Source organism: Oncorhynchus clarkii, unplaced genomic scaffold, assembly GCF_045791955.1.
Source record: "Oncorhynchus clarkii lewisi isolate Uvic-CL-2024 unplaced genomic scaffold, UVic_Ocla_1.0 unplaced_contig_5647_pilon_pilon, whole genome shotgun sequence".
In the NCBI taxonomy this organism is placed as follows: Eukaryota; Metazoa; Chordata; class Actinopteri; order Salmoniformes; family Salmonidae; genus Oncorhynchus; species Oncorhynchus clarkii.
In genome coordinates this window covers 97,717-117,513 of record NW_027258013.1, presented here as the reverse complement: position 1 = coordinate 117,513, position 19,797 = coordinate 97,717, and the positions used below count along the sequence as shown (strand labels likewise).

At 45.6% G+C, this 19,797-nt stretch overlaps 1 protein-coding gene across 1 annotated transcript in view; it reads left to right on the top strand.

Annotated features, from left to right (window-relative positions):
- Window positions 1-19,797, top strand: part of LOC139394507 (dynein axonemal heavy chain 6-like) — a 153,574-nt gene that overhangs the window by 52,457 nt on the left and 81,320 nt on the right. The window contains exons 30-39 of the mRNA XM_071142580.1: window positions 90-227; window positions 908-1,075; window positions 1,199-1,347; window positions 4,017-4,124; window positions 4,755-4,881; window positions 8,450-8,662; window positions 9,501-9,722; window positions 9,893-10,015; window positions 11,400-11,582; window positions 12,032-12,175. Coding sequence (XP_070998681.1) covers window positions 90-227; window positions 908-1,075; window positions 1,199-1,347; window positions 4,017-4,124; window positions 4,755-4,881; window positions 8,450-8,662; window positions 9,501-9,722; window positions 9,893-10,015; window positions 11,400-11,582; window positions 12,032-12,175 — 1,575 coding nt within the window. The remainder of the gene's footprint in view (window positions 1-89; window positions 228-907; window positions 1,076-1,198; window positions 1,348-4,016; window positions 4,125-4,754; window positions 4,882-8,449; window positions 8,663-9,500; window positions 9,723-9,892; window positions 10,016-11,399; window positions 11,583-12,031; window positions 12,176-19,797) is intronic.

The window sequence follows — 19,797 nt, the reverse complement described above, 5'->3', positions numbered from 1 at the left end:
GTGTCACCACAGCAGTGGATCGTCTTCATAATGAAGGATCCTGTTTTATTCCTGCTATCTGCTTAACCAATCACCTGTCTGTGTTGTAGATGATGGGGAAGTTCTTCAGTGGTCTGGCCCAATCAGGGGCCTGGTGTTGTTTTGATGAGTTTAACCGCATCGACATCGAGGTGCTGTCTGTCATCGCCCAGCAACTCATTACTATCCGCAATGCCAAGATGGCCAAGGTATACCCTCCCCTTTCCCCTGCCTGTCCCAATATCTTTACATTTAGAAACTGGGTGGTTCGAGCCCTGAATGCTGATTGGCTGAAATACGTGGTATATTAGACAGTATACTACCGGTATGACAAAACATACATTTTTTACTGCTCTAATTATGTTGAGAAGCAGTTTATAATAGCATTAAGGCATCCCTGGGTTTGTGGTATATGGCCAATGTAGCACGGCTAAGGGCTGTATCCAGGCACTCTGCGTTGTGTCGTGCTTAAGAACAGCCGTTAGCCGTGGTATATTGGCCAATAACCACATCTCCTTGGGCCTTATTGCTGGAATATATCACAAATACAGTATATACTGGTACCTACAACTCACCACCATCCACAATGTGAATGTGGCCAAGGTATAGCTACACCTGGTGACCCACAGCCTTCCTAGTTCTAACCTCCATCCATCACACCAGTCAGGCAAGATTGATGTCCGCTCGGCTGAAGAAGTTGTTAGCCCTCTGAACTAAAGCCTGGATATCAGGTCTGTTTCTTCAGACCTCAGTGTAACAGAGGTAGTTTAACTAACAGAATCGTCTGTTCCTGTTGTCACGGTGATGTCTACTCTACCTAAGTAAACGACATGGTAGATGCTCACAACCCCGGTTCAGTCCTCCGTGTCAGGTGGTCTCTGTCTTGTAGCTGTCCAGGTTCATGTTTGAGGGCAGAGAGATCAAGCTGGTGATGACGTGTGCTGCCTTCATCACTATGAACCCGGGCTACGCTGGACGCACTGAGCTCCCTGACAACCTCAAAGCCCTGTTCAGACCCATAGCCATGATGGTGCCCAACTATGCCCTGATCGCTGAGGTACCTGGGGGGGCTACTGGGGGGGCTGGGGATGTGTTACGATGCTGAGGTCATTTGTAGCTGGGGACCAGATCATTGACTTCCGTTTCTCCCCCTCCATGCTTCCATTCTCTCCTCCTCTAGGTGATCCTCTACTCTGAGGGTTTTGAGTCCAGTAAGACTCTGGCCCGAAAGATGACCCAGATGTACAAGCTGTGTTCTGAGCAGCTCTCCCAACAGGACCACTACGACTTCGGCATGAGGGCCGTCAAGTCTGTCCTCGTCATGGCAGGGTAGGACCCACAGGGGGTGCTGTTCTATACTAGTCTAGGCTAGGACCCACAGGGGGTGCTATTCTATACTGGTCTAGGGTAGGACACAACGTTGTACCCACCCTGTTCAATCAAAGTTGCAAGATTTTGGGGGTAAAAACTCGTCATGACCAGATAGGACACAGAGAGAAAAACAGAACTCTATTCAATCAAAACCACCAGCCGGTATCTGACAGTTTCTGGGCTTTTTATGTACAAGGTCGTTTTATGTACAAATCAGATTGAAACGATGTTCAGTTTTATCCTCATAGTGCCGTTTACAGATCTCCCACTACCCAGAACCCTCTACCCAGAACCCACTACCCAGAACCCTCTACCCAGAACCCTCTACCCATAACCCACTACCCAGAACCCTCTACCCAGAACCCACTACCCAGAACCCTCTACCCTTATGCATTTTACAGCCACTTCTATGCAAATGTGAACCTTTGGGTAGCGTTCCCAATGGCACCATATTCCCTATGCAGTGCACTACTTTTGACCAGCTTTATATAGAGAATAAGGTGCCATTTGGGACACAGTTCTTATTGTCAAAGCTGAGTGACACAGTGCAGGATGGTGACAGGAAGAGCAGACTAGACGAGGGGAAGCCTTGTTTCCTCTCTGCAAGGCTGACTCAGAGAGAATAGGATAGTAGCATATGACATCCTGCCTGGTCTACTGACCCATCACACGACAGCTCCCTGACAGGAAGGACTGAGACACTGTATCAACATCATATTAAAGATGATCGGCATCATTCAGATCCTCCTGGTCTAGATGTGGTAGTAATGTCCCCTGTCTGTCCCGTCCATCATGCTCCTGGTCTAGATGTGGTAGTAATGTCCCATCCATCACACTCCTGGTCTAGATGTGGTAGTAATGTCCCCTGTCTGTCCCATCCATCACACTCCTGGTCTAGATATGGTAGTGATGTCCCCTGTCTGTCCCATCCATCACACTCCTGGTCTAGATGTGGTAGTGATGTCCCCTGTCTGTCTCATCCATCACACTCCTGGTCTAGATGTGGTAGTAATGTCCCCTGTCTGTCCCATCCATCACACTCCTGGTCTAGATGTGGTAGTAATGTCCCCTGTCTGCCCCATCCATCACACTCCTGGTCTAGATGTGGTAGTAATGTCCCCTGTCTGTCCCATCCATCACACTCCTGGTCTAGATATGGTAGTGATGTCCCCTGTCTGCCCCATCCATCACGCTTCATCCCAGATTGACTCACGCAGCTATTGTCTTGTCACAGGGTGAGCTGTTCATTTTACAGGTGTGAGTAACAAGCCCTCTGACAGTTTAGAGCCACCCTCTTCTGTCTGTCTCATTCACTTTTTACTACCTCTGTAAATCCAATGTAATGGGCCTGCCATTATCACCCTGTGTGTGTGTGTGTGTGTTACAGCACCACACATTATTAATGAATGGGTTGGTGAACAGTCACTGGGGAATCATCATCCACATTGATTAGCCGAGCTCTGGGAAAGGAGGGAGGGAGGATGACAGGCAGAGTAAAGAGAGAGGAGAGGAATTCACTTCTACCTAACAACCTCCAACCAAGCTGTGTGTGTCTGCATGTGTGTTTGTGTGTAACAGAGAGATGGTGAGTGTGTTTAAAGTGATGTATTCAGTTCAGTGACCTTTAGACGACCCAGTGATGTTTCAGTTCAGTGACCTTTAGACGACCCAGTGATGCATTCAGTTCAGTGACCTTTAGACGACCCAGTGATGTATTCAGTTCAGTGACCTTTAGACGACCCAGTGATGCATTCAGTTCAGCGACCTTTAGACGACCCGGTGATGTATTCAGTTCAGTGACCTTTAGACGACCCAGTGATGCATTCAGTTCAGTGACCTTTAGACGACCCGGTGATGTATTCAGTTCAGTGACCTTTAGACGACCCGGTGATGTATTCAGTTCAGTGACCTTTAGACGACCCAGTGATGTATTCAGTTCAGTGACCTTTAGACGACCCGGTGATGTTTCAGTTCAGTGACCTTTAGACGACCCAGTGATGTTTCAGTTAAGTGACCTTTAGACGACCCGGTGATGTATTCAGTTCAGTGACCTTTAGACGATTCCAAATTGAAGTCAGTCAATTCAGGAAGTGATTTAAAGTCAAATACATTTGAAATACTGTAAATAGCTTATCCTTTTCATTGTATTGGAAATTAATTGAAAAAAGATGCGATTTTGACTTCAAATGGAATTGACCCGACCCATGTTAGCTACTTCAGACATGCAGTGTCTCCGAAGAGAGAGGGACCCCCACATTTATAGAGAATGTATTGTGTGTGTGTGACCCCTGCAGCTCTCTGAAGAGAGAGGGACCCCCACATTTATAGAGAATGTATTATGTGTGCGTGTGACCCCCGACAGCTCTCTGAAGAGAGAGGGACCCCCACATTTATAGAGAATGTATTGTGTGTGTGTGACCCCTGCAGCTCTCTGAAGAGAGAGGGACCCCCGCATTTATATAGAATGTATTGTGTGTGTGTGTGACCCCTGCAGCTCTCTGAAGAGAGAGGGACCCCCACATTTATAGAGAATGTATTGTGTGTGTGTGACCCCTGCAGCTCTCTGAAGAGAGAGGGACCCCCACATTTATAGAGAATGTATTATGTGTGCGTGTGACCCCCGACAGCTCTCTGAAGAGAGAGAACCCCCACCTGAGTGAAGACGTGGTTCTGATCAGGGCTCTGAGAGACTCCAATCTGCCCAAGTTCCTCACAGATGATGCCGCACTCTTTGGGTGAGAGAACACACACAGACCCTGGCGCGCACACACACACACACACACACACACACACACACACACACACACACACACACACACACACACACACACACACACACACACACACACACACACACACACACACACACACACAGAGACAGACCAATGGTGTCCTACAGCTAATGTTACAGCACTATGGAGAAGAATAGAACATTCCACTCTTATACGTTCATCATGCTTCATCATGCCTCATCATGCCTCATCATGCCTCATCATGCTTCATCATGCCTCATCATACCTCATCATGCCTCATCATACCTCATCATGCCTCATCATGCCTCATCATGCCTTATCAGGCCTCATCATGCCTCATCATGCCTCATCATGCCTCATCATGCCTCATCATGCCTCATCATGCCTTATCAGGCCTCATCATGCCTCATCATGCCTCATCATGTCTCATCATGTCTCATCATGCCTCATCAATGCTCATCATGCCTCATCATGCCTCATCATGCCTCATCATGCCTTACTGCAGACTGACGTGTGTTTGTCCGTATGACGGCTCTGTGTATGTGTGACGTCTGTGTCTGTCCGTGTGTTTCTGTGTATGACGGTTCTGTGTCTGTGTGTTCTCTGCTCTAGTGGCATCATGTCTGACCTGTTCCCTGGCGTGTCCATCCCTGAACATGTCTACGGTGTTCTCCAAACCACCATCCTGGAGTCTCTAGTGAAACGCAACCTGCAGCCCCTACCCAGCATGACGCACAAGGTACTGACTGACCCTACCCAGCATGACCAACAAGGTACTGACTGACCCTACCCAGCATGACCAACAAGGTACAGACTGACCCTACCCAGCATGACCAACAAGGTACAGACTGACCCTACCCAGCATGACCAACAAGGTACTGACTGACCCTACCCAGCATGACCAACAAGGTACAGACTGACCCTACCCAGCATGACCAACAAGGTACAGACTGACCCTACCCGGCATGACCAACAAGGTACAGACTGACCCTACCCAGCATGACCAACAAGGTACTGACTGACCCTACCCAGCATGACCAACAAGGTACTGACTGACCCTACCCAGCATGACCAACAAGGTACTGACTGACCCTACCCAGCATGACCAACAAGGTACTGACTTACCCTACCCAGCATGACCAACAAGGTACTGACTGACCCTACCCAGCATGTCCAACAAGGTACTGACTGACCCTACCCAGCATGTCCAACAAGGTACTGACTGACCCTACCCAGCATGACCAACAAGGTACAGACTGACCCTACCCAGCATGACGCACAAGGTACTGACTGACCCTACCCAGCATGACCAACAAGGTACAGACTGACCCTACCCAGCATGACCAACAAGGTACTGACTGACCCTACCCAGCATGTCCAACAAGGTTCAGACTGACCCTACCCAGCATGACCAACAAGGTACTGACTGACCCTACCCAGCATGACCAACAAGGTACTGACTGACCCTACCCAGCATGTCCAACAAGGTACTGACTGACCCTACCCAGCATGACCAACAAGGTACAGACTGACCCTACCCGGCATGACCAACAAGGTACAGACTGACCCTACCCAGCATGACCAACAAGGTGCTGACTGACCCTACCCAGCATGACCAACAAGGTACTGACTGACCCTACCCAGCATGACCAACAAGGTACTGACTGACCCTACCCAGCATGACCAACAAGGTACTGACTGACCCTACCCAGCATGACCAACAAGGTACTGACTGACCCTACCCAGCATGTCCAACAAGGTACTGACTGACCCTACCCAGCATGACCAACAAGGTACAGACTGACCCTACCCGGCATGACCAACAAGGTACAGACTGACCCTACCCAGCATGACCAACAAGGTACTGACTGACCCTACCCAGCATGACCAACAAGGTACAGACTGACCCTACCCGGCATGACCAACAAGGTACAGACTGACCCTACCCAGCATGACCAACAAGGTACTGACTGACCCTACCCAGCATGACCAACAAGGTACTGACTGACCCTACCCAGCATGACCAACAAGGTACTGACTGACCCTACCCAGCATGACCAACAAGGTACTGACTTACCCTACCCAGCATGACCAACAAGGTACTGACTGACCCTACCCAGCATGTCCAACAAGGTACTGACTGACCCTACCCAGCATGACCAACAAGGTACAGACTGACCCTACCCGGCATGACCAACAAGGTACAGACTGACCCTACCCAGCATGACCAACAAGGTACTGACTGACCCTACCCAGCATGACCAACAAGGTACAGACTGACCCTACCCGGCATGACCAACAAGGTACTGACTGACCCTACCCAGCATGTCCAACAAGGTACTGACTGACCCTACCCAGCATGTCCAACAAGGTACTGACTGACCCTACCCAGCATGACCAACAAGGTACAGACTGACCCTACCCAGCATGACGCACAAGGTACTGACTGACCCTACCCAGCATGACCAACAAGGTACAGACTGACCCTACCCAGCATGACCAACAAGGTACTGACTGACCCTACCCAGCATGTCCAACAAGGTTCAGACTGACCCTACCCAGCATGACCAACAAGGTACTGACTGACCCTACCCAGCATGACCAACAAGGTACTGACTGACCCTACCCAGCATGTCCAACAAGGTACTGACTGACCCTACCCAGCATGACCAACAAGGTACAGACTGACCCTACCCCGCATGACCAACAAGGTACAGACTGACCCTACCCAGCATGACCAACAAGGTACTGACTGACCCTACCCAGCATGACCAACAAGGTACTGACTGACCCTACCCAGCATGACCAACAAGGTACTGACTGACCCTACCCAGCATGACCAACAAGGTACTGACTGACCCTACCCAGCATGACCAACAAGGTACTGACTGACCCTACCCAGCATGTCCAACAAGGTACTGACTGACCCTACCCAGCATGACCAACAAGGTACAGACTGACCCTACCCAGCATGACCAACAAGGTACAGACTGACCCTACCCAGCATGACCAACAAGGTACTGACTGACCCTACCCAGCATGACCAACAAGGTACAGACTGACCCTACCCTGCATGACCAACAAGGTACAGACTGACCCTACCCAGCATGACCAACAATGTACTGACTGACCCTACCCAGCATGACCAACAAGGTACTGACTGACCCTACCCAGCATGACCAACAAGGTACTGACTGACCCTACCCAGCATGACCAACAAGGTACTGACTTACCCTACCCAGCATGACCAACAAGGTACTGACTGACCCTACCCAGCATGTCCAACAAGGTACTGACTGACCCTACCCAGCATGACCAACAAGGTACAGACTGACCCTACCCGGCATGACCAACAAGGTACAGACTGACCCTACCCAGCATGACCAACAAGGTACTGACTGACCCTACCCAGCATGACCAACAAGGTACAGACTGACCCTACCCGGCATGACCAACAAGGTACAGACTGACCCTACCCAGCATGACCAACAAGGTACTGACTGACCCTACCCAGCATGACCAACAAGGTACTGACTGACCCTACCCAGCATGACCAACAAGGTACTGACTGACCCTACCCAGCATGACCAACAAGGTACTGACTTACCCTACCCAGCATGACCAACAAGGTACTGACTGACCCTACCCAGCATGACCAACAAGGTACTGACTGACCCTACCCAGCATGACCAACAAGGTACTGACTTACCCTACCCAGCATGACCAACAAGGTACAGACTGACCCTACCCGGCATGACCAACAAGGTACAGACTGACCCTACCCAGCATGACCAACAAGGTACTGACTGACCCTACCCAGCATGACCAACAAGGTACTGACTGACCCTACCCAGCATGACCAACAAGGTACTGACTGACCCTACCCAGCATGACCCACAAGGTACTGACTGACCCTACCCAGCATGACGCACAAGGTACTGACTGACCCTACCCAGCATGACGCACAAGGTACTGACTGACCCTACCCAGCATGACCTACAAGGTACTGACTGACTGACTGAACTTATGTATTAATTTAAATAAACATAATGTAGGCCTCAAAGTGCTTTATATAATTAAGTAATCAATGATGGCTATGTCATTACAAATGATCAAGATTAAACACAAAAACATAATTCAACAAAATCATTCAATTTGGTTCAGTTTGACTTCGTATTAAAATACATGAATTAGTGATGATGTATAATCCTTATATGTTTCTCCATCTCTGTGTGGTTGTAACCCTTCCTCTCCCTCCCTCCAGGTGATCTCCATGTGGTTGTAACCCTTCCTCTCCCTCCCCCCAGGTGATCCAGCTGTATGAGACCATGATAGTACGTCATGGTGTGATGTTGGTGGGTCCTACAGGTGGAGGGAAGACCACGGTCTACTCCATCCTGTCTGATACCTTAGATACCCTGTGGCAGGCTGGCCACGGGAAACACAACCCCTTCTACCTCCCGGTCAAGACATACGTCCTCAACCCCAAGTCTGTCACCATGGGAGAGCTCTACGGAGAGGTACGCCTGGCTGACAATTCATCTGTGCACTAACAGACTCACATACTGTCGTTTCATGTCAACCATTTGATGTCTATGATGTACTGAGGGCTTTGCGGATGTTAATAAAGCTATAGGGGCTGATTCTCTTGACCTCTTCTCACTGCAGCTCTCTGCTCCACTTACAGCACCACTGACCTTTATTTTACCTGACTATTGTTTCTGGTGTTCTCCTTTAAGATCTGGAGAGTGCATGTCCTCCCCTTACATGAAGGAGGAGATCCTTCTGACTTAGATAACTGCTGTCCAATTTCCCCGACCAACTTTTAGCGAATAACTTTTTAAACTTCTCACTGTTCTTAATATGAACCAATCCTGTTTTAGACCTGGACACAGCACCGGTTCAGCTGCTACGGTTAGTCTAGGTGATGTGTTAAATTGCTTGGATCATAAAAAAATCTATCTGCTGCCTTATTTATAGACCTTTCCAAGGCCTTTGACACTGTTGACCGTCACATTCTCATTCAAAGGCTGACTGAAATAGGTCTGGGTCAGGCTTTTTGCAAGTGGTTTGAGAATGATCTGTCAGACAGGACTCAATGCATGATCTCTGATGGTGTTCAGTCTAGTTTCCTGGATATTACAAAAGGTGTACCGCAGGGGTCTGTCCTGGGACCTGTTCTCTTTACTATTTATGTCAATAATACTGGTCTATCTGTTAACTTGTAATATTCATCTGTATGCAGACGACAGTGTTTACTCACTCACTTGCTATTGGTTTTTACCAATGTGTATATACAAACATAGGTCACAAAGTGCATAACATGAGCCCCTAACCTTTAATCCCGGACCCCTACAGGTGAACATATTGACCCTGGAGTGGCGTGACGGCCTGATGGCGCTCAGCGTGCGAGCGGCCTGCAACGACACCAGCGATGACCACAAGTGGATCGTGTCGGACGGTCCGGTGGACGCGCTGTGGATTGAGAACATGAACACGGTCCTGGACGACAACAAGATGCTGTGTCTGGCCAACAGCGAACGCATCAAACTGACCCCGTCTATACACATGGTGTTTGAGGTCAGAGAGGGGTCAGGGGTTATAGGTTAGGGGTCCCTCTTCATTGCGTTCTAGTGTTGATGACAAGCGGGACAATCACTATGGACGTCTTTGACATGAACAGATAATAGTGACATGTTAAAGATCCAGACTTTGTAAATGCTCTGCAACCTTTGTGTTGTGTGTCTCAGGTCCAGGACTTATCGGTGGCGTCCCCAGCCACAGTGAGTCGCTGTGGGATGGTCTACATCGACTCTAACGAACTCAAATGGATGCCCTATGTCCAGACCTGGATCACTGGCCTGGCTAAAAAGGTGATTTACCAGTCTCCTTAACATTGTCCAGACCTGGATCACTGTTCTGACTAACAAGGTGATTTACCAGTCTCCTTAACATTGTCCAGACCTGATCACTGGCCTGACTAACAAGGTGATTTACCATTCTCCTTAACATGGTCCAGACCTGATCACTGGCCTGACTAACAAGGTGATTTACCAGTCTCCTTAACATGGTCCAGACCTGGATCACTGGCCTGACTAACAAGGTGATTTAGCATTCTCCTTAACATGGTCCATACCTGGATCACTGGCCTGACTAACAAGGGGATTTACCATTCTCCTAGCATGGTCCAGACCTGGATCACTGGCCTGGCTAACAAGGTGATTTACCAGTCTCCTTAACATGGTCCAGACCTGCATCACTGGCCTGACTAACAAGGTGATTTACCATTCTCCTAGCATGGTCCAGACCTGATCACTGGCCTGACTAACAAGGTGATTTACCAGTCTCCTTAACATGGTCCAGACCTGATCACTGGTCTGACTAACAAGGTGATTTCCTGCGCTGATCACATCTCTACTCCATCAGAATATACATCTACCATGTCTTCAGAATCATAACGCCCCTCTGTGGAAGTAGCTGTGGGCTCAGTCAAGCCTGTTTGGAAATCTGTATTCTCATGTTATCGTTCTGTGAAGATCACAGAGAATGTCGCGTGTCTCAGACCAAAGACAGAGGTGTATCTAACTATATAGATGGCTAGAATGGTACTCCTACCATCAGTGTCAGCAGGTCCATCATAAACATCAACCACCACAACACATCAAAGATCATCATGTGCCTCGTCACCTCTAACCTTTACACATTCTCTCTTCGTCACCTCTAACCTTTACACATTCTCTCTTGCATCATTAGAGGTGGATCCTGTGAACTGTCCCTGTCTTTATGATAACTGTCTTTAAATGGTTTTATATCCTTCCTCGTGCTGCTGCTGCTGTTTCTGATGTTATAGCTGACAGATGTTACAGACCTACAGTGTTGTCAGAGATGGGTTTTACCTGCTGTTGTTTCTGATGTTACAGACCTACACTGTTGTCAGAGATGGGTTTTACCTGCTGTTGTTTCTGATGTTACAGACCTACAGTGTTGTCAGAGAGGGGTTATATCTGCTGTTGTGTCTGATGATATAGCTGACAGATGATTTATCTTGATTACTTTCTATTGATTGATTGGTTGACATGGATTTTTATCTTAATTCAAAAGCCAACTTTTACCTGGCTTTTCTTGATGTCCTGATCATACATTTAACTTGCCCTGCTTCTCACTCTCTCTGCCCTCTCTGCTCTCTCTGCCCTCTCTGTTGCTGTCTCCCCCTATCCTCCTCTCCCTTCTACCTCCTCCACCCCCCCTCCCCCCCAGCTCCCTGAAGCAGCGTGTGTGTACCTGTTGGCGTTGTTTGAGCAGTACGTGGAGAAGGGTCTTCAGTTTGTGTGGAAGCGTTGTGTCCAGGCCATGGGCCAGGTGGACATCAGTAAGGTCACTACCCTCTGCTGCCTGTTGGAGGCGCTGCTGCTGGGAGACGGAAGACCAGACCTCAAGATGGTAGGCTAAATGTTACTAGAGCGCAGCATGACCACAACCACATGTTAACCAGTCATTATACACATCTTTAAACTGGGTGGTTCGAGCCCTGAAAGCTGATTGGCTGACAGACGTGGTATATCAGACTGTATACCACAGGTATGACAAAACATTTATTTTTTACTGGTCTAATTACGTTGTCGACCAGTTTATAATAGCAATAAGGCACCTCAGGGGTTTGTGGTATATGGCCAATATAGCACGGCTAAAGGCTGTATCCAGGCACTCCACGTTGTGTTGTGCGTAGAACAGCCCTTAGCCGTGGTATATTGACCATATACCACACCCCCTCTGACCTTATTGCTTATTAAGTATAGTTCCATCTGTGTGTGTGTGTGTGTGTGTGTGTGTGTGTGTGTGTGTGTGTGTGTGTGTGTGTGTGTGTGTGTGTGTTTATGTGTGTGTTCTAGGAAGCTAAGCACCTGAACAGTGTGTTGTGTCAGACGTTTGTGTTCTGCTACCTGTGGTCTGTGGGGGGTAACCTGACTGACAGCCACTGGGATGCCTTTGACAGCTTCGTCAGACAACAGTTTGAAGACAATAATGACGCCAAGGTTAGTAGGGCCTTCATCACCATCGCTATAATCATCATCATAGTCAGAATAATTATACTAATAATAATTATCATTGTCATCATTTGTAGTCAGAATTATAATAATCATCATTATTGTCAGAATTATAATCATCATCATTATTGTCAGAATTATAATCATCATCATTATTATAGTCAGAATTATAATCATCATCATCATTATAGTCAGAATTATAATCATCATTATAGTCAGAATTATAATCATCATCATCATGGTCATAATTATAATCATCATCATCATTATAGTCAGAATTATAATCATCATCATCATTATAGTCAGAATTATAATCATCATCATCATTATAGTCAGAATTATAATCATCATCATCATTATAGTCAGAATTATAATCATCATCATCATTATAGTCAGAATTATAATCATCATCATCATTATAGTCAGAATTATAATCATCATCATCATTATAGTCAGAATTATAATCATCATCATCATTATAGTCAGAATTATAATCATCATCATCATTATAGTCAGAATTATCATCATCATCATCATTATAGTCAGAATTATAATCATCATCATCATTATAGTCAGAATTATCATCATCATCATCATTATAGTCAGAATTATAATCATCATCATCATTATAGTCAGAATTATAATCATCATCGTCATAGTCAGAATTATAATCATCATCATCATTATAGTCAGAATTATCATCATCATCATCATAGTCAGAATTATAATCATCATCATCATTATAGTCAGAATTATAATCATCATCATCATTATAGTCAGAATTATAATCATCATCGTCATAGTCAGAATTATAATCATCATCATCATTATAGTCAGAATTATAATCATCATCATCATTATAGTCAGAATTATCATCATCATCATAGTCAGAATTATAATCATCATCATCATTATAGTCAGAATTATAATCATCATCATCATGGTCATAATTATAATCATCATCATCATGGTCATAATTATAATCATCATTATAGTCATAATTATAATCATCATCATCATTATAGTCAGAATTATAATCATCATCATCATTATAGTCAGAATTATAATCATCATCATCATTATAGTCAGAATTATAATCATCATCATCATTATAGTCAGAATTATAATCATCATTATAGTCATAATTATAATCATCATCATTATAGTCAGAATTATAATCATCATCATTATAGTCAGAATTATAATCATCATCATTATAGTCATAATTATAATCATCATCATTATAGTCAGAATTATAATCATCATCATTATAGTCAGAATTATAATCATCATCATTATAGTCATAATTATAATCATCATCATTATAGTCAGAATTATAATCATCATCATTATAGTCAGAATCATAATCATCATCGTCATAGTCAGAATTATAATCATCATTATCATTATAGTCAGAATTATAATCATCATCATCATCATAGTCAGAATTATAATCATCATCATCATTATAGTCATAATTATAATCATCATCATTATAGTCAGAATTATCATCATGATCATCATTATATTCATAATTATCATCATCATCATCATTAAAGTCAGAATTATCATCATCATTATTATAGTCAGAATTATAATCATCATCATTATAGTCAGAATTATAATCATCATCATTATAGTCAGAATTATAATCATCTACAGCATACCGTGCTCATCACACACACAGGGGGAGAGAGACACACTATATACTGTTTTCTTTTCCATACCATCAGAAGGCTGCATTTTAAAAAAAACTGCATTTCCAGACAGGTTCAAAGCTTTATCTATTACCAGGGTCCAACATAACCTGCCCTGACTGCCATACATATTACTGAAGGCCAACACTCCTCGCCAGGTGCTAGCTAGTATTAGCAGGCTACAGAGGTGTAACTGGGGAATGGGGATTCTGTCCTGTTTTCTTCTAAGGTAAGATGTTCTTATCTGAAACTCCATGGGCAAGAACTAGGACCAGACCCTTTCTGCCTGGCTAGAATTTTCTCTTTCAAGCCGAACTGAACTCGAGAACCAACTTCTCTCGTTAAAATCTGCATATGTAACATCGACATTAGGCAAAAACATTTATTTTGATTTCCACAATGCCACTTGCCCACTACCACAGGATAAACAGCTGTCCACTACCACAGGATAAACAGCTGTCCACTACCACAGGATAAACAGCTGTCCACTACCACAGGATAAACAGCTGCCCACTACCACAGGATAAACAGCTGTCCACTACCACAGGATAAACAGCTGCCCACTACCACAGGATAAACAGCTGCCCACTACCACAGGATAAACAGCTGTCCACTACCACAGGATAAACAGCTGTCCACTACCACAGGATAAACAGCTGTCCACTACCACAGGATAAACAGCTGCCCACTACCACAGGATAAACAGCTGCCCACTACCACAGGATAAACAGCTGTCCACTACCACAGGATAAACAGCTGTCCACTACCACAGGATAAACAGCTGCCCACTACCACAGGATAAACAGCTGCCCACTACCACAGGATAAACAGCTGCCCACTACCACAGGATAAACAGCTGTCCACTACCACAGGATAAACAGCTGTCCACTACCACAGGATAAACAGCTGTCCACTACCACAGGATAAACAGCTGCCCACTACCACATGATAAACAGCTGTCCACTACCACAGGATAAACAGCTGTCCACTACCACAGGATAAACAGCTGTCCACTACCACAGGATAAACAGCTGTCCACTACCACAGGATAAACAGCTGCCCACTACCACAGGATAAACAGCTGCCCACTACCACAGGATAAACAGCTGTCCACTACCACAGGATAAACAGCTGTCCACTACCACAGGATAAACAGCTGCCCACTACCACAGGATAAACAGCTGCCCACTACCACAGGATAAACAGCTGTCCACTACCACAGGATAAACAGCTGCCCACTACCACAGGATAAACACCTGTCCACTACCACATGAAAAACAGCTGCCCACTACCACAGGATAAACAGCTGCCCACTACCACAGGATAAACAGCTGTCCACTACCACAGGATAAACAGCTGCCCACTACCACAGGATAAACAGCTGCCCACTACCACAGGATAAACAGCTGCCCACTACCACAGGATAAACAGCTGCCCACTACCACAGGATAAACAGCTGCCCACTACCACAGGATAAACAGCTGCCCACTACCACAGGATAAACAGCTGCCAGCTACCACAGGATAAACAGCTGCCCACTACCACAGGATAAACACCTGTCCACTACCACATGAAAAACAGCTGCCCACTACCACAGGATAAACAGCTGTCCACTACCACAGGATAAACAGCTGCCCACTACCACAGGATAAACAGCTGTCCACTACCACAGGATAAACAGCTGCCCACTACCACAGGATAAACAGCTGCCCACTACCACAGGATAAACAGCTGCCCACTACCACAGGATAAACAGCTGCCCACTACCACAGGATAAACAGCTGCCCACTACCACAGGATAAACAGCTGCCCACTACCACAGGATAAACAGCTGCCCACTACCACAGGATAAACAGCTGCCCACTACCACAGGATAAACAGCTGTCCACTACCACATGATAAACAGCTGCCCACTACCACAGGATAAACAGCTGTCCACTACCACAGGATAAACAGCTGCCCACTACCACAGGATAAACAGCTGCCCACTACCACAGGATAAACAGCTGCCACCTACCACAGGATAAACAGCTGTCCACTACCACAGGATAAACAGCTGTCCACTACCACAGGATAAACAGCTGTCCACTACCACAGGATAAACAGCTGTCCACTACCACAGGATAAACAGCTGCCCACTACCACAGGATAAACAGCTGTCCACTACCACAGGATAAACAGCTGTCCACTACCACAGGATAAACAGCTGCCCACTACCACAGGATAAACAGCTGCCCACTACCACAGGATAAACAGCTGTCCACTACCACAGGATAAACAGCTGCCCACTACCACAGGATAAACAGCTGTCCACTACCACAGGATAAACAGCTGCCCACTACCACAGGATAAACAGCTGCCCACTACCACAGGATAAACAGCTGCCCACTACCACAGGATAAACAGCTGTCCACTACCACAGGATAAACAGCTGTCCACTACCACAGGATAAACAGCTGCCCACTACCACAGGATAAACAGCTGCCCACTACCACTGGATAAACAGCTGTCCACTACCACAGGATAAACAGCTGTCCACTACCACAGGATAAACAGCTGTCCACTACCACAGGATAAACAGCTGTCCACTACCACAGGATAAACAGCTGCCCACTACCACAGGATAAACAGCTGCCCACTACCACAGGATAAACAGCTGTCCACTACCACAGGATAAACAGCTGCCCACTACCACAGGATAAACAGCTGCCCACTACCACAGGATAAACAGCTGTGGTGATTATGGTCTATCCATTTATACAGCAGAACACAGACAGTGAGACAGTCCTGCACAGTGGCACAGGATAAACAGCTGTGGTGATTATGGTCTATCCATTGATACAGCAGAACACAGACAGTGAGACAGTCCTGCCCAGTAGCACAGGATAAACAGCTGTGGTGATTATGGTCTATCCATTGATACAGCAGAACACAGTGAGACAGTCCTGTCCAGTAGCACAGGATAAACAGCTGCCCACTACCACAGGATAAACAGCTGCCCACTACCACAGGATAAACAGCTGCCCACTACCACAGGATAAACAGCTGCCCACTACCACAGGATAAACAGCTGCCCACTACCACAGGATAAACAGCTGTCCACTACCACAGGATAAACAGCTGCCCACTACCACAGGATAAACAGCTGTGGTGATTATGGTCTATCCATTGATACAGCACCACACAGACAGTGAGGCAGTCCTGCCCAGTAGCACAGGATAAACAGCTGTGGTGATTATGGTCTATCCATTTATACAGCAGAACACAGACAGTGAGACAGTCCTGTCCAGTTGCACAGGATAAACAGCTGTGGTGATTACGGTCTATCCATTGATACAGCAGAACACAGACAGTGAGACAGTCCTGCCCAGTAGCACAGGATAAACAGCTGTGGTGATTACGGTCTATCCATTGATACAGCAGAACACAGTGAGACAGTCCTGCCCAGTAGCACAGGATAAACAGCTGTGGTGATTACGGTCTATCCATTGATACAGCAGAACACAGACAGTGAGACAGTCCTGCCCAGTAGCACAGGATAAACAGCTGTGGTGATTACGGTCTATCCATTGATACAGCAGAACACAGACAGTGAGACAGTCCTGCCCAGTAGCACAGGATAAACAGCTGTGGTGATTACGGTCTATCCATTGATACAGCAGAACACAGTGAGACAGTCCTGCCCAGTAGCACAGGATAAACAGCTGTGGTGATTACGGTCTATCCATTGATACAGCAGAACACAGACAGTGAGACAGTCCTGCCCAGTAGCACAGGATAAACAGCTGTGGTGATTACGGTCTATCCATTGATACAGCAGAACACAGTGAGACAGTCCTGTCCAGTAGCACAGCGGGTCGGACTTTGTTTACACAAGACAACACGTCGCACATTTTTTTACTTATGAAAAACTGCACCCAACACCTGAGGTTGATGTATTGATAAATATCATACTGCATCACACACCTGAGGTAGATGTATTGATAAATATCATACTGCATCACACACCTGAGGTAGATGTATTGATAAATATCATACTGCATCACACACCTGAGGTAGATGTATTGATAAATATCATACTGCATCACACACCTGAGGTAGATGTATTGATAAATATCATACTGCATCACACACCTGAGGTAGATGTATTGATAAATATCATACTGCATCACACACCTGAGGTAGATGTATTGATAAATATCCTACTGCATCACACACCTGAGGTAGATGTATTGATAAATATCATACTGCATCACACACCTGAGGTAGATGTATTGATAAATATCATACTGCATCACACACCTGAGGTAGATGTATTGATAAAAATCCTACTGCATCACACACCTGAGGTAGATGTATTGATAAATATCATACTGCATCACACACCTGAGGTAGATGTATTGATAAATATCATACTGCATCACACACCTGAGGTAGATGTATTGATAAATATCCTACTGCATCAAACACCTTAGGTAGATGTATTGATAAATATCCTACTGCATCAAACACCTTAGGTAGATGTATTGATAAATATCCTACTGCATCAAACACCTTAGGTAGATGTATTGATAAATATCCTACTGCATCAAACACCTTAGGTAGATGTATTGATAAATATCCTACTGCATCAAACACCTTAGGTAGATGTAAACTTCCGCGACTAAATGCTCCTTTGCAAAAACGTCTAAATTAATGACAGATTTCTTGAGTTATCTTAAATTCATTCTGACTCTTTTTAGAAAGTGATACTGGCTTTGTTCCCACGGTGTCTCATGGGGGACAAACATCAGTAACTGCCACATCAATCCACACCTCCAAGACTGACATTTTTCTTCATAAGCAACAGATAAACACTTGCTGAATCGGTGCGTTCAGTCACTCTTTAAGTCCTCTGAAAGGGTTTAAAATCAAATAGGCCTTACCTGTGGAATCAATTCAATCTGTAGACTGCTACCAATTATCAACATCTGACAAAGACTGCTACCAATTCTAAGTGTATTCAGTTGTTTTTATCAATTGGATATGTGCAACAAAAACATGTGCTGTAAAGGCCGTTTTAGTAGATGGATATGAACATATTGAAATGAACATCTCTAAAGGTTTTGGTAGGAAAACCTCTGTCTGTCCCCTCAGAAATAAGGACAGCAGGTGAACGAGGCTGGAAGAGAAGGAGATTTCATATACCTGCTGAGAACTTTCAATGTATTTCATCATGCCATCAATGGAGACTATGGTTGCCATTGGTTGGTATCACAGTAATGATATCCAATAGGAACTCTCTACTTTCCTGTTCTGGAAGTGTCCCCTGGGTTGTAACAGTGTAATGATGGATAGAATGTTGTATTCCTTGAGTGAGTCCGTGGAGGAGTAGAATATGCATCATTTACCTGTTAGTGGAGTGAGAGAGTGTGAGGGAGAAAGGGTGAAGGCTGAATGTGTTATGGTCCATAACTAACAGAGATGATTTGTCCTGGAGGATCTAAACGTGCATGCACACACACCCCCAGACACCAACACAAGGCTGGTGAAGTCTGTCTCTGGGGATAACTCATGTGTCGCTCTGTCTTCTGTGGAGTTAGGGGCCATTATGTACCCATTCATATTCCTGTCTACTGTGGAGTTAGGGGCCATTGTGTACACATTAATATTCCTGTCTACTGTGGAGTTATGGGCCAATATGGACACATTATTATGCGTGTCTACTGTGGAGTTAGGGGCCATTATGTACCCATTCACATTCCTATCTACTGTGGAATTATGGGCCATTATCTACCCATTCACATTCCTATCTACTGTGGAGTTAGGGCCATTATGTACCCGTTCACATTCCTATCTACTGTGGAGTTAGGGGGCATTGTGTACACATTAATATCCCTGTGTGTGTGTAATGATATGTGTGCCAGTTTCCGT